At 34.3% G+C, this 16,538-nt stretch overlaps 1 protein-coding gene across 1 annotated transcript; it reads left to right on the top strand.

Moving 5' to 3' along the window:
* The first annotated feature begins 3,144 nt into the window (after positions 1 to 3,144).
* On the top strand, positions 3,145 to 3,933 carry LOC125830060 (NAC domain containing protein 52-like). The gene has a single exon (XM_049509282.1). It carries the CDS (start codon positions 3,145 to 3,147, stop codon positions 3,931 to 3,933), a length of 789 nt encoding a protein of 262 aa, XP_049365239.1.
* The last annotated feature ends 12,605 nt before the right edge of the window (positions 3,934 to 16,538 follow it).

The following is a 16,538-nucleotide window of genomic DNA, read 5'->3' as shown; positions in this document are numbered from 1 at the left end:
AAACCATGATGCCATCGTGGATAGAAAAGGTCATACTTGTTAGATGATTCTTTAGTGCTTTTTAGCATAGACTAGTGGATCCACTTAGTTGAGGCGTTCTATATCCCGGCAAGTTATAGGACAATTCTGGCAGCGTGGGCGAGACGTTGTATCATCACTTTAGCTCATAGTGATGGTTGTCGGTTAGAGAAACTCCTACATAATTATATTTCTTTACTCTATATGTATATTGAGTTGTTACTTACTGTTTTTAAATACTTTATATAAACCACATCTTCATTGTTGTTTATTTATGCATTGAGTTGAGTATCCATAAGTTGAGTGGAGTTGAGGTAAGTGTTTCTTTCAGAATTCATTCAAGCTTATGTCATGTTTCGTTTTCCCCTCACATGCTCATACATTCAATGTACTGATGTCATTTGTTCTGCATCGTTTTATGATGCAGATGAAGGTAATCAAGATCACCATCCAGCGCCTCGTTGATCCAATTGAGAATCTCAGAGTCTGTTGGTGAGCCTCCTTGCTTTTCGGAGGATTCCTTTGGTTATGTTTTGTTTTATTGCTTTTGGCTACTTCAGTTGTTAGGATGATCGGGGTCTTGCCCGACATCCCTCTTAGTATCTAGATGCTTCATAGACAGTTAGATATGAGTTCTTTAGTCACATTCATTTAGTTGTTTGTTTTAGGACTTGAGTTTGCCTTATTGGCTAGTTGAATGTTTTCTTTATAACATTCTAATTTTTATATAAGTTTATCTTTGTTAAGTTAAGTCTTCCGTTGAGTAGTAAGCCAAGCCAAGGGTTATCTTGGGGATTTTTTTATGAAATAACCGCGGGAAGCGCGGTTGAATTCCTTAGTTGAGAAAATAAATCAATAAGAAGTGAAAGTCGCAATACTGAAACTTTAATGTCTGACATAAATGAGATGCAACGCCGAAGCTTAAAACAAATAACCCATAGTCTAAGAATGTCTTAGTCCGAAAATAAGGACAAGAACAATAGAGGAATTGTACATCCCGGAAGAAAAGCTCATTGAATTCGAAGTTAGACGTTCCTAATTGAAGTCTCGAATCATCTATTGAGAGACGTCATGTACTCAACAAGGAAAGAATAGGTGCAATATCAATACACATACCACAATATAAATGTAAACAATTTACCACAATATAGTAATACAAATCCACACATATAACACAATCCTCTAATCCTAGTCACATATCATGAAGAAAGAAAACTATATTCTTCAAGCAATATAACAAAAATGTGCACTCTAAAAAATTGATTTTAGTGATTTGGAGGGAAAGTCGAATTAAAATTTGTCCAATTCTCTTTTTATCTTTCCATGTGTTTCTTTTATTATGCCACCAATTGGCTTAATGGGGAGGTTTTTCCCACTCCTTTTAGGTTTTAATAATCTTAGGATAGTTGTAATATAAAGAGAGTTTTCACACTGGTGTGAGAAGCCATCTTTTAGGGTCTTTTAAAGTCTAGATCATTTAGTCTATCTAATTGAGTAAGTCTAGCTATATATATATATATATATATATATATATATATATTTCACAAGGACTTGGACATAGGGCCTGGGCAGTGCCGGATCAGATCTTTAATTAAATTTAAAGATTCCTATTTCGTAATTTATTTTGAACAAATTGTTTATTTAAAGTTTGAATCTAATATTTAAATTTTAAATTAAACAAAAAAAATTATCTTTTCAGAAAGGAAACAAGTAAAGGTTACATTTGTTCAGAAAATGAGTGACTCTTCATGAAAAATCTCCTTATTAGATTTAATTTATCAATACGAACCATTTCCAAAAGCAGTATTCAATTGCATATATGTTTTATGCTTTGTTCTTTCCGTACAAAGAAATGTTTGTCATCCCTTAAAGAATATACATCCAATAACTATAGTGATCTTTCACGCTTCAAAACTTTAATTTCTTTATTATTTTTCTCAAATAGTCGATAGATTTGAAAAATTATAATACCAACCAATAATCACTTGTTTGTACTTTTCAGACTTATAGTTTCTATACTATATAACCAATACTCCCTCCGTCTCATATTAGATGAACATTTTACTAAATATATTTGTCGTCTACTAATTGATCACTTACTATAACAAGATATAATTAATTATTTTTTCTATTTTAACCCTACAATTAATATGAGTTTAAACAAATTTTGAAGATCCAATTTTTTTTCCAAGAGGCTAACTAATACTCCCTCCGTCCCTTTTTAGTTGTCCACTTTAGAAATGGCACACAGATTAAGGCAACAATGTTTAGCACAGTGAAGTTACAATTTTACCCTTATGACAACTTTTCACTTCAAAATTACAACCACTTATTTGAATTCAAGTGAAATAAATTGGAGGGAAACAACATACACTTTTACCATTTTCAAGAAGTGTAAATAAGGGTATAATAGGAAAAAATTTGTTGTCCTTTCTTGATTTGTCAAAATGGACAACTAAATAGGGACAACTAAAAAAGGAAATATGGACAAGTAAATAGGGACGGAGGGAGTATGAACAAAGAAAAAAAGGTAAAATTAATCAATCTATTAATTATTTCTTAGTTACGGTATAAAATAAAAAAATGTCCATCTAATATGAGACGTGAAAACATTATTTACTTCCCAAAACAATTAATATTAATTTTATTTTAATTTTGTAAAATAATAAATTTCTTCTTTTACTCACAATCAACTACTATAATAAAGACATGTTGCCTGCATTTTTAATGTGAAAATAATAAAAAATAAAACACGATATTTAAAAAAAATAAATAGAAAAAAGGTCAAATTCCCACGTGTCTTTAAAAGACTTGAATGGATTTGTCGGTTGTTCTACCAGAAAAACCCCCAAAAGAAACCTAAACTTTCACTTTAGGAAATTTTCGTAACCACTTGCGTTTGAAAATAAGGAAATAAAGTAACTTGAAAAGTAGTAATTAAGTAACTTTAGTTAGTTCAATTACGGTTATAGTAGTAATTTAGGAAATAAAGTAACTTGAGTTTGTTAAGTAATTTGAGTTTTTTCCATTAGGGTAATAAGATGTGTATAAATAGATAACTATCTTTGTTTAGACATCATAATTCACATAATTAGTGTAGCTAGGTTAATTCTGGATCAAGAATCAATGTCAAAGCAAATGGGAATACGTTTTCATCCTACTGATACGGAGCTAATCAACTATCTTAAGAGGTTTTTCAAAGGCGAATTATCATTGAATCAACAATGTCCTATCCAGTTTGCGGATATATATGGAGATCAACCACCATGGGAGATATTTGGAGCTAATTGTGAAGAGAAGTTTCGTTACTTTATTACTCCTTTGAAGAAGCGGAAGATTAAAGATAAAAGGTTTTGTCGAACTTGTGCTAAAGGGACGTGGAAAGGGCAAACCGGAGAAGATCTTATAAGGAGAAATCGTATGGGTCCTGTGGTAGGGTTTAAGAGAAATTTCAAGTTTGAAACAAGTGAGTGTGGCCAAAATAAAACTTGGTTGATGATAGAATATCGTGTTGCGGATAGTTTCTTTAAGGAAAACAATCATATTGTTAAAGAAGATTTTGTAGTGTGTCGAATCAAGAAGAAGCTATCGATGGATAAAGAGAAGAATGTGGATCATGTTATGGATGCAGAAGATGGAGATGTTGCGGGGGTTATTGATCCTATGTTGCTGCTTGAACCTAATGATAATAACGACTACTCCACAACGGAAGATCAAGTTAGAGTTTGTGAGGCTACAACTTCCGAATATGATGTTCAAAACAGTAGTACAATGGAGAAGAGAGGGACAACGTTGGAAGTACAAGAAGGCCACATAGTTGATGATATTATTAGAAGTGAGGAAGATATGTATACAACATTGGAGGACATCCTTGTTGATATTCCTGATGATTGGTTGCAACATTCATTAGTTTGAAAAGAAATTGTATATATATAGTTCAATTTTTCCCATATATACATAAATGTCGATGTTCTGATTATTAATATTTCAAGAATTTTGCTAACCTGTTTTCATGTATATATTTATGATCTTCGTATGTCTATGCTGTCTCTTTTTTAGTTTAATCCTAGCTCCATTAAAGAAGTAATATATTACTTTGATCGATCTGGAGATTTATTTGAATGTTGTTATTTCTGTGTTGGAAGAGAACCTTTACTCTTAGAGAATGGATATATAGTAGGAATTCATAAAACTGATATTAGTTGTGTCTCAAAAGAAATTGTGATTACAAATATTGAGCAACAAGGTTGTTAATATTTTCCTATAGCCCAATAGGTGAATGCATGATATATTTAAATCTTTTCAATCAATTCAAACATAGATATTTTTAACCCTTTTCCGTTTATAATTAAATTGGAACAAGTGATTTAACAACTTTATTCTCATCACAAATGATGACTTGTTTATTCGATGTCTATCCATTAGTATAATCATTGTAATAATTAATTCCATCCATTAGTATATATTATACAACGTCAAAATAAAGTCATGAAGAAAGCAAGGTAACGGTTAATGTTTCAAGCCAATTTGATGGACGAAGAATTTCAAGTTTGTTAAATCAAGTTAAATAAGAGAAAGGGTTCTTCAAAAAGTGTATGTAAGCTAAATTAATAAGCTAAATTAATGTTGTAATGTACATTTTAAACTATATTTTTATAATGTAAATTAAGTAATTGTACTTCTGAAATAGTCGTATAAAATTAAGTAATTAATTAGAATCAATGTCGAAGCAAATGGGAATACATTTTCATCTACTGATAATGAGCTAATCAACTATCTTAAGAGGTTTTTCAAAGGCGAATTATCATTGAATCAACAATGTCCTATCCAGTTTGTGGATATATATGGAGATCAATGTAACATCTCGCAATTGGAAATAACTAGGAAGAAGTTAAGAATTGGAAATAGTCATTTTTGGAAAGAATAAAAATCTGGAAAGTTTGTCAAGTTATACTAAGTTTGGTTTTTGGTCAACTTCAAACGACCATAATTTTTAGCTCAGGATGATTTAGGTGTGTTTCCAGGTTTCGTAGGAAATATCTTGGAATAATATTTCCAACGCCACCGAGTTTGCACGATTCCGAGTTCGTATGAGTAAGATATGCCCTTTGGAAGTTGGGTTGTTCGAATAAGGAAAATCTAATCCGGATTTTGGAAGGGTATTTTAGTCTTTTCCTTACCCAATTGTTTTAATTCGTTTTTAGTAGTTTAATTGGGGTAAAGTCAGATTTTAGTCAGTTTAGAAAAGTTGAAGTTCACGCTAGGGCTTGGAGAAAATAGAAAAAAGGAGAAAGGAGAAGAGAAATCAAGAATCGTCAAGAACGTTCGAGTTTGGTTGTGGTTTTTGCCAAGGATTCAATCCTACAAGGTATGTGAGATCACATAGCATTGGGTTAGTTCACCGACGCACCAATCATTATTCAATTCAGCGAAATATGTTTGATTTGAAAGTAAATCCTTTGAGTTCTTGATGAAATTCGTTTGAATTCTTGTGGATTGTGTTATTGAAGTTTCTTGAGATTTGATTCATGTTTCCGGGTGTAATTTCGGGTTGAATCTATCATATATTGAGGGTATAAGTGATTCTAAGTGTTTAGGGGGAAAAACCAATGAAGTTTAGAGGGTTTAGAGATGAAAAACGGAGAAGAAAAGTCGTCAAACACCTGGGAAAAAGGGTGGGGCGTTGCGCCAGCCAGCGCACCCCAAAAGGGCCTCTGAAGTTTTTCCCTTTGGGGCGCCACGCCAGCCAGCACGTCCCAGGGCAGTCTCTGATCTTTGCCCTCTGGCACCCTGCGCCTCTCAGAGCGTCAAGGACGCCAGTTCTTCCCATTTCTTCCCCATCTTTTCATACTAGTTCCTTAGCAATGTACCTATGTTTTCTAGTTGATTCCAACACTCTAAGGTACTTCTAAACATCATGAAATCATCCATAAACATGAGATCATGAACCTTGAATCCATAATTCAATTCAAGGAAAGTTAAGAGTCAAGCTAAAGAAGTTAAGAGTCAAGCTAAAGAAGTTAAGAGTCAAGTCAAGAAGTCAAGAAGCAAGTCAAGAGAAGTTTATAAAATTTTCAAAAGTCTTTCACAAACATTGTAACTTTGTTTTAAAACTTAAAGTTCAAGTTGAGTAAAGAGTAAAGATTGAAGTCATTTCTTCAAAGAAGTATATGGGAACTATGTATTTCCAAAGAGTTTATAAATATTTTCGCATTTGAGCAAGAAAGGGAACATCGATTCCAAAAGAGTTTTTAAGCTAAGTTTTGATTAATTATCTCAAACCATAGAAAGAAGTTTGTTTTTAAAACATATGAGCTAAGTATATTTTGGGAGTAGTATTGAGCATCGATATGGGGATGCGATTTCGTCTCCATTAACTATGTAGTCATCATGGGTAGTAAAAAGGATCATACTTTTTAGATGAATCCTTAAGTGCGATTTTAGCATAAACTAGTGGATCCACTTAGTTAAGGTGTTCTATACGACAACTGTAACACCCCAGAAATTTTTTTGAACTAAGACTCGAATCGGTCATCGTAGTGAGTTAGATTTTACCGAGGAATTTAAAATTTCTTAAGTTTTAAGTTCACTAGATGTAGCACCTTGAGTTCGAAAAAGAACTAAATTGGAAATAACAAAATCTGAAATTTTGCAAGTTATGCTTAAGTATGAGATTTGGGTCGACTTCAAATGACCATAAATCCTAGTTTAGGATGAGTTAGGTGTTCTACCAGATACCGTAGGAAAGAACTTTGAGTTATCTTTCCAACACCATTGAGTTTCCTCAGTTTCGAGTTCGGACGAGTGAGATATGACCTTTTGAAGTTAGGCTGTCTAGTTAAGGAAAGTTAGCCGAAATTAGTGAGGGGTATTTTGGTCTTTTCCTTACCAAATCAGATTTAATTCATTTTTAGTAAGGTTTTAAGGGTATAATCCTATTAGGTTCAGTTTTATAATCCTAGTTTACGCCTAGTGTTTTAGTTGAGAGTTCAAGAAGAGAAAAGGAGAAAAGAGAAAAGATCGAAGCGTTCGTCGAAATTCTTGAGAGTTGTTGCGGATTGTCGCCATGGGTCTAATCCCTAAGAGGTATGTAAGCTTCCATAGTGTTGGGTTTGTTCACCCACATGCCAAACATGTTATTTTCAGCGCAAATTTCATTCTTGAAGTTGAAAGATTTGAGTTCTTGATAGGTGTTCTTGAAGTTCATTCTAAATCTTGTTGTGTTGGGTTTTAGATGATTTCTTGAGATCAAAGTGAGTGTTTTAAGGGTTGTATTGCATATATTAGAGTGTACTTATGTTGAGTAATTGATTCTAAGTGATTGGGGAAGAAACCGTTCGATTCTAGGCGAATTAGGGTGAGAAAACGAGCAAAGAATTTCGTCGAGTTTTCTGGGTTGGGGACTGGCGCGATGTGCCAGCCAGAGCGCCCCAAACCCTCCTCTGAAGTTTAGGGGTTGGCGCCCCGCGCCAGGGTCACCTGCCCCCTCCAATTTGTTGTCGGTTCCCCCGTTTGAGTTCGTTTAAAGTGCACCTTCACTCCTTTTCGATTCTAACTACTCTAAGCTACTTCTAAACACCTAGAAATCATTCTTAACATGATCATAACCTTGAATTCATAATTCAAATTCAAGGTAGAGCTAAGAGTTAAGTTTTGAGAATTTTTTTAAACATTCTAAGAAAGTCTTCTACAACTTCTAGTAACCTGTTTCAAGATTCGAGTAAGTGAGCATGAGAGTGAGACAAATGTATTCATGAGTCTACTTTGTCATCATGAGATCTTTCATAGCATGAACCATAACTCTTGAATTCATAATTCATATTCAAGAGAGTGTTAAGAGTAGAGTTCAAGAAAGCCTTCGAGTTCAATTGTGAACCCTTTGAGATCAACTAGTGATTTGAACTAAATTTTGAGAAAGTAAGTATGAGAATAAGAAGATTTGTATCATTAGTTCCATAATGTTATGTAGACCTACAAGTCAAGTTGTTCATACCCATAAATTTCGCATGAACTCCATAAGTTGAGTATCTATGAGAGGAGTAATGTCCCCATGTCCTAAGTCTTAAGTATTGAGTTTCTAACCCATTTGAGATTACATTCCTAATCATGGGACTATTACATGCTACCATGAAGTCCTTGAGTTGGGTTATTCATGTCCATAATTCCGCATGAACCCTATAAGTTGAGCAGTCTTGAAACGAGGAGTATCTTCGAGTCCTTGAGTTGAGTAGTTCATGCTCATAAATTCCGCATGAACCCTCTGAGTTGAGCATTCTTGAAGTGAGTAGTATTGTTGAAGTTCTTGAGTTCCAAGCATTGAGTTCTATCTATGGTTATTGAAAACCTTGCATTGAGTCATTCACATCCATAAATCGGCATGAACCATATTTTTAGAAGTCTTTTACAAATGTTTAAACTTTGTTTTAAGACTTAAGCTTTGAAGTTGAGAAAGAGTAAGAGTAAGAGTAAAGTTCATTTTCTTTAAAATGATATATGGGAACTAAGTATTCCCAAGAGTAAATGTTTTCACATTTAAGATGAGAGAAAACTGAGATTTCCAAAAGAGTTTTGAGCAAGAAAAGGGAACATCGATTCCAAGAAAGCTTTTAAGCTAAGTTTGAGTAATTATCTCAAATCAGAGAAGAAGTTGTTTTAGAAACATAAGAGCTAGTATATTTTGGGAGTAGTATTGAGCACTGAATTGGGGGCGAGTATGAGTTTAGATAACTCATGTCTCCATAAAACTATGTAGCCACCATGGGTAGAAAAGGGTCATACTTTTTAGATGAACCCTTTTCACAATAGACTAGTGGATCCACTTAGTAGTTCAGGTCCTATGCTGATGGCAAGGTATAGGATGGTCCTTGGCAGCGTGAGGTAAGTGTTGTATCGTTATTATAGCTCTTAAGTGATGGTTATCGGTTAGAGAAACTCCCACAGAAGTTATTGTATTCTTATATACACAATTATTTGTATTTTTACATACATTTCAGAGTTATGTTGTATCATTGTTATGGAAGCACAAGATGGAGATGTCGCGGGTATTATTGATCCTATGTTGCTTGAACCTAATCATGATAACACCTACTACAATGGAGAAAAGAGGGACAATGTTGGAAGTACAACAAGGCCAGCGGAGTGATGATATTAGAAATGATGAATTTCATGAAGATATGTATAGAAATTTGAAGACATTCCTGTTGATATTCTTGATGATTGGTTGCAGCATTCATTTGTTCAACAATATATAGAATACACAGTTCATTAAATGGATTATTCAGTTGAACAAAATTGTATACATATAGTTCCATTTTAATTTGTCCCTATATATGTCGATGTTCTGATTATTGATATGTTCTTCATGCAGTAAGAATTGTGCAAGCTTGTTTCAATATTTATCTATTATTTCTCTTGCTACGCCAATTTTACCAGAATTACATGTAGAAGAGCAATTCTTGTTTAGTTTAAAACCAACATTAGGAGGACAATGTACTAATTACTATCAAATAAGTAAGTTCCTCCGATAGTATATGTACTATTCTAGTCAAACGGGTAACATTTGTATCAACAATATAACATTTGTGTAGTAGTAATAATAATAATAGTATTTGCATTCCCAAAAATAAAATAAAAATCTTGAAATAGAAAAATACATGTGCGTGTAGAAATGAGTGTGACTTTGATTGAGAGATAATTAATATTATGAACGTAAGGTGATCTATGGATTCCCAAGTTTTAGCGACTATAAAATATCAAATATCTACTTCATCTTGGCTATATAGCTAAAATTTGCCTAGTTACGCGTTGTAGTTATAGTTTTAGTTGACGTAGATATTCTGATTTGTACATTTCACATGCTTTTATCAATTTATACACTTCGGGATTCAATTATTTTTTTGGTTAAAACGAGTAGCAATTTCGATTGGAAAGATGGTAAATAATCCCCTAAATTACGAAATAATATCTCATTAGTGTTACATACCAAATATGACTTCCTCTGTATCAACAACACAATTCTTTCTGGCTTCATGATATTGATGAGTGTAATTAAAAAAAGTCAATTGGTTCTTCGTTCATGATACAAAAGGTATACGATACATTGAATTCATGTCTTTTTTTGTATTCTGAATCAATCAGATCGAATTACTTTTAGATAAATTATGTAATTTGTTGGAAATATTGAAGACTGATTCAAAGTATGACCTGGTCAATTAAGTTTGTTAGTAGTATCTTAGATTCGAGACCCATAATTAATGTTAAATAATTATGCATAAAAATGTATGTTGAATTTCATATGATTGCCTATACTGGCTCTTGCTTATTTCGACTTGTTATACGAGTATATATATAATAGAGTGCAGCCTAGCCACCTGAAATTATGAGGAGGTGTGAATTGTAAAAAGATGTTGTGTTTACAGATTTTATATTCAGACAATTGCAACAAAATTGTGCTAGGAAATGATGTTGTTAACAAAATTCACATAGGAGGGCATAGTGTGCCAGCACTTGTCTAATATTTCATTTAATTATATTGTGCACAAAAAAGAAGGAACCAAAGTTTTTAAAAATATATAATAGGGAAAAGGGTCTGATATACCCCCTCAACTTTGCCATTTGGTGCTGATATGCCTCTCGTTATGAAAATGGCTCATATATACCCTTACCGTTATATATACGGCTCACATATACCCCTACCATTATAAAATGAGCTCACATATACCCTTCATTTAATGGAAATGAAAAAATTAGTTTTAAATTTATATTTTTGACATTTAATTTTCTTAAAAATTATTTAGGGGTATATATGATTCTTCTAGCAAAGTTCAAGGTATATTTTAATCTTTTTCATTCCTAAATTATTTTTTGACTTATTTTATTATAATTATTTGAGTTTCTTATTTTTATTTTATTTTTTTCTTTCATTCCTTAGTGTAAAGAGAAAAATTCAAAACTATTTTTTTGTGGCTATATTATAATGTAACATCCCTAAAAATGAACTAGTGAAACTAGAGCCTAACGTGTGTGCGTTTGAGTTTGGTGTGAGGTTTGATGATGTTTGATGTTGTCCCGAGCCTTGGTTGAGGGGTTTAGGGGTCAAATGTCAAGGTACGACTCCCCATGGACCACCCTAGGGGTCCTTGAGGAGGACCCTAAGCCTAACCCCCCAAGACCCCTTGAAACCAAAGGAGTCACCAAAATGTGGTGACCTACGGATGGGGTTCACGCCCCGTAGGTCCATGCACGGCTCGTGGATGGCCTTCGTAGGTCGAACCTTGCAGAAGCCTTGAAGACCAAGCCCCAACCATGAACCAAGGACATCCAAGATGGTCTGTGGACCCATCTACTATCCGTGGATTGGGTCTGTGGTCCTCACTTATGCAATCTAGTTTGGACACGGCTTGGGCAAGGGTCATTTGGTAAATTCATGTTAAGTCTTGTTTGGTTGGGGGACGGTTATTTTAAATAATTTAAGATATTTTAAGAGTATTAAAACATTATTAGACCTTATTATTTCAAGTCTTCCAAATCAAAACCCTTCCCTCCCAAAAAGTTCTCTCTAGAAACTCCATGAGAGATCAAGGTCAAGTTCAAGCTAGGGTTGGGGATTTCAAGGTGTTTCTTCTTCAATTTTTGTGGGGAATCAATAGCAAGGTATAGTGGTCTTGATCCTTGTCTAACTTTTCATTCAAGGAGCCAAATCCAAAGTGATTTCGAAGTTTTCAAGTCCATGAAAAATCCTAGATTTTACTCAATCTCATGGGTTCTTCCATCAAACGTTTTCAAATGATAAATTATGATTATATTGATGTTTAATTGGTGATTTAACATTAAAATACTCTATGAACCCATGATTTCTCTCAATTCTTAAATTTTACCTCATGAAGTGGGTTTGATGTTAATGAATGAATGTTGATGGATTATGCCTAAATTGATTTAGATTATTGAATTGTATCATCATTTGTGCTTAATTAAGGTGAATTGTTGGTGAATTGAGGATTTGTGATCATAGCCTTGAAAGGGAAAGTTTGACTTAATTACTTGTTGTAGTAGAATTGTATTAGAGATGTTGATCCACTTGAAAGGTGGAGTTGTTTAACTACTTTGTATGTTGTGATTATGACATTGAAGGAAGAGTTTGAGGAGTTGAAGTATTATCATGATATTGTATATGTGAATGTGATTTCAATGATAGAATGATGATCTTGTATAAAAGGTAATTGTGTTGCTGTTGATAGTATATTCTCACTAAACACTCATGAATGTTGATGATGGAATGTGAAGGGTTTCTATAGTGTAATGTTGTATCTTGACTTGGTAGACTTAGGTGCCCTCTTCTTGATAAATGAAAGCTTTGTTGAATGTGATCTCTTGAATTTGTAGGCTAAGACATCATTTTCTTGTATTGATGAAAGTGACCTTGAATGAAGTGTCTTGAGTTGGTAGTCTTAGGTATCCTCCTTTTGTATAATGAATGTATCTTGACTAAATGTCTTAATATCTTGAATTGGTAGACTTAATGTTGGTAGCCTTTCATAAATGAATGAATGAATGATGAAGTATTCTAGGCTAAACCTTGGATTTGTAGACCTAGTGTTGGTAGCCTTTCATAAGGAGTCTAGGAACTAATGTGATGTTAAACCTTAAAGCGGTAGACCTAATGTTGGTGGCCCTTTCAAGTGTGAAATGATAAACCTTGTATCGGTAGACCTAATATTGGTGGCCCTTCATGGAAAGTCAATGAGTTATCCTTAATGTACCTTGAACCGGTAGACCTAATGGTGGTGGCCCTTTCTTGTGTATTGTACTTTGGGTCGGTAGGCCTAATGTTGGTGGCCCTCTCAAGTACAATATTGTAATGTGATTGAAATACTCTATGAGAATGTAGGCTAAGCACCGAGAGGATATGGTAAGATGGAAATTCTCTTAACGTTAGGCTAGGGTTCCAGTGAACATCTTCCTATCCATAACTATGTGCCCACATAGGATATTAGCTAGCGGATTCCATCCGAGCTAATGTTACCGGTTTACCTTAGGCAAGTAGACCAACCCTTACGATGTGGGATAGTACATCGGATTCCATGATCTAGCTCTTATGACCTATGTTGGTTAAACGCTTATTCCCATCATGTGAGATGTGCATTATGGTTTCTTGAGAGTTTCTACAAAGTGTGGGTGGTAGTATGGGATGTCATCCATGCATTGCACGAGTAGGCTTTGAGAGGGTCATAGTGAGTTCTCTAAGTCTTAATGATTACTGTTTGAATGTCCTCCTAGGAAGAAGTAAAGAAGAATGTGTATCTAATGTCTAACGAATGAAAGTTCTCTAAATGATGTTATTGAGTAATGTTGGCTATTATATCCTTAAATGTAAAGATGCATGCTATATTTGGATTGTATTATGAGTTACTTACTTGTCATAGGTTATTGAATGTGGATTTGCCTTGTTTATGGTGACTTCAAAGGAGTACTTAGTGTGAGTAGTAGTATGGGATGCTACTTGCACATTGCACAAGTATGACTTAGAGTTGTCTTAGATGTTGGTCTTAATGTGATGGTGTGACTCATGTATTGTTTATGTCTCTTATATGCTTTATTGTGTAAAGGTGGAAATGATGAATGGTAATTCACTTTTGGTGACCTTAAGGTGGTGCCTTAGTGTGGGTGGTGGTATGGGACGCTACCCATACATTGTACAAGGTATAGCTTGAGAGTTACTTGAGGTGAAGGCTTAAGGTGAAGGTAAAGGTTCATATGTGGATTATGTTCTAATGTGAAAATATGACTTGCATGTTGATTGTGACTTATATTATGCCTCTTTTATCAATGTCCATGAAGTTTTACCAAAATGGCATACAAGCATGATTCTCAAATAAATGTCCATTTTAAGCATGTTTTTTGCATGGCTTCCATACTTAGTAGTTTTTGTGCTAACCCCATTCTTCTCCATTTTTACCAAAGTGTAGGGTTTGGAGATATTGGTGTTCTATGCTTGAAGGATAGGTTTCTAAGGTGCTTGAAGATGAAGACTTAGTCCTCATAGTTTTCTAGGACAAGACCCATTATGTTCTTTTTATGTCTTTTAGTTATGATAAAGCTTTTGTATGGGCTAAGTCCCAATGTTGTATTCAAAGTATTAGATGGTTTGAGACATAGTATATAAAGTCTAGAAAGTCTTCCGCTTGCTTTTATGAAATATGTTTTCGATTGTAAAGAAAGTTTTCAATTCTTCTATATTTTCCTATGTTCTTATGTTCAAGAATGCTATAAGGCTTGTATTAGACCCCTTCGGGGTTGAGTACGCCGTGTTACGACTAGGGAGTGCTCTCGGGTCATGACAAACATGGTATCAGAGCACAAGATTTTGGAATGGTCTTAGGATGTCTCAAACCACATCTAGTAGAGTCTTGTTCATAATGTGAAGCGCGCCACATTATGAATATGAGGCTACTAGGTGTTAAGAAAGTTTCACTCATTCATTCTTCAAGTTGTGCCATAGAGTTTAACTCTATAATGTTTTTCCCTTATTCATTATGTGATGGTCTTTAGAGTATGACCCTTGAAAGGTTTATGTTACTTGGGTTGAGGGAGAGAAAAGGTTGGTTGTAATGCCAACTATGGCTATGTGACTTGATAGATTGAGATGATATATTGTGGTGTTGACTTTAGTGTGAATGGGTTGCTTTATGGTTATGTGTGTTGTTGGTAGAATCTGACTTAGTCATGCTGAGTTTTGAGGTATGTTGAAAGAGTTGATAAAGTGTGGTGTTTTAGGAATGCCTAGGTGTGAGGAGTATGAAGGTTTAGTGAGGTTTTTCTTCGACCTTAGAATTGAAAGAAGTGAAGCTTAGAAGAGTTGGTATATGTTTACTCCTAAGTGGGGGATAGTATGTTGAGTAGTAAGGTTGTTGAGAGTTCTGATATCCTTACCTCTTCCTTTATATGCCTATTTAAGCCTAAGACAAAGAGTTCTTTTTTTGGCTTGTTTCATGTTTTTGGAGTCATGTGTGAAATTGTGTTTCCATGTTCTCCTTATATTATGCATTCTTGATGAATTTTTGTTTGAATGAGAAAATGAGTTTCCATGAATTATGTTCCTCATGTTAATGTGCATTTAGTGTGAGTTACTTACATGCTTAATGAGGTTAAATGTTGAACATGTCTAAATGTGTTTTTATGAAAAAGTTGCATAATGTGCTTTCATGAGAAAATTGCTTAAATGTGCTTAACGATGTTGTGGTGAGCATGATGTGATTTAGAGAAGGAAGTTCCTCCAATGAAATGAAGAATGTGATGTTTTGATGCATAATGAGTATTTAGATGTAGTTCCTACCTTCTTGTTGTGCTTTGAGCTTATTGATGTGGAGTTGATGTTTCCCTCCTAGTTTGCACATGTCTTGTGGGCTGCTAGTCTTGAGTCGTTACCCCTTAATGTGTTTTAAGTGTCATTCGAGGACGAATGTTCCTAAGTGGGGATAATGAAAGAATAGCTCATGCTTGAATTCGAAGTTAGACGTTCCTAGATACTTAAATCAATAAGAAGTGAACAGTAAGTAAAAACACATAACCCATAGCATAAACATTTACCTCTACTCTACTCAACTCCTAGATACTTAACTCAATGCATAAATAAACAACAGTAAAGATGCAGTTTATATAAATAATTTAAAACAGTAAGTAACAACTCAATATACACATATAGTAAAGAAATATAATTATGTAGGAGTTTCTCTAACCGACAAACATGACTATGAGCTAAAGTGATGATACAACTCTCGCCCACAGTGCCAGAATTGTCTTATAACTTTCCGGGATATAAAACGCCTCAACTAAGTGGATCCACTAGTTTATGCTAAAAAGCACTAAAAAATCATTTAAAATGTATGACCCTTTCTAGCCACGATGGCTACATGGTTTATGGAGATATTGAGTTGTTATGAACTCGTCCCCACGTCTGTCACGACCCAACCCACCGGGCCGTGCGGGCACCTACATACTACCACCTAAGTAGGAAAACCCTCATATTCAATTAGTCTAACATGCGAAAAATTAAAGAAAACGAAGATAAATGCAATAACAAGATTTTATAAATAATAACGTTTTAAACAATTTCAGGTTAAGACTTGTAAAGTAATTAACACCCCTAAGGATCTAGTCTAAATAGGTACAAGAGCTACTAAGAGTACAAACATGATATATTAATGAAAAGACACAGCTCCCACCATGTGAAAGGAAAATAGAAGTTGCTGGAGAATTTCCTCGTCTTAACCTAATGAAACAGCACTGACCCTGCATCCAGACTATGCCAAAAAGGCATAACAAGAGTAGTATTTGTACAAAACAACACTTACTGGTAGGCATCATTAGTCAACCCGATGCCCACCGCATAATATAAGAATTCAACTAGCAAGAACATGCAATAAACCACTCGTTTCTCCACCGCTACCCTCTCTCGACACACCTCAGAATTACACTAGTACTCTTACTACTAACCACCTTCTCAGTCAACCTACTTACTAGGT

This window comes from Solanum verrucosum, unplaced genomic scaffold (assembly GCF_900185275.1).
Source record: "Solanum verrucosum unplaced genomic scaffold, falcon-dt-bn FXZP01000151.1, whole genome shotgun sequence".
Classification (NCBI taxonomy): Eukaryota; Viridiplantae; Streptophyta; class Magnoliopsida; order Solanales; family Solanaceae; genus Solanum; species Solanum verrucosum.
The sequence above is the reverse complement of the archived record's forward strand: the minus strand, read 5'-3'. Positions and strand labels throughout refer to the sequence as shown.

What these genes read in the sequence shown, in the direction of transcription:
- LOC125830060 (XM_049509282.1), top strand. Translation starts at nt 3,145, where the DNA reads ATGTCAAAGCAAATGGGAATACGTTTTCATCCTACTGATACGGAGCTA.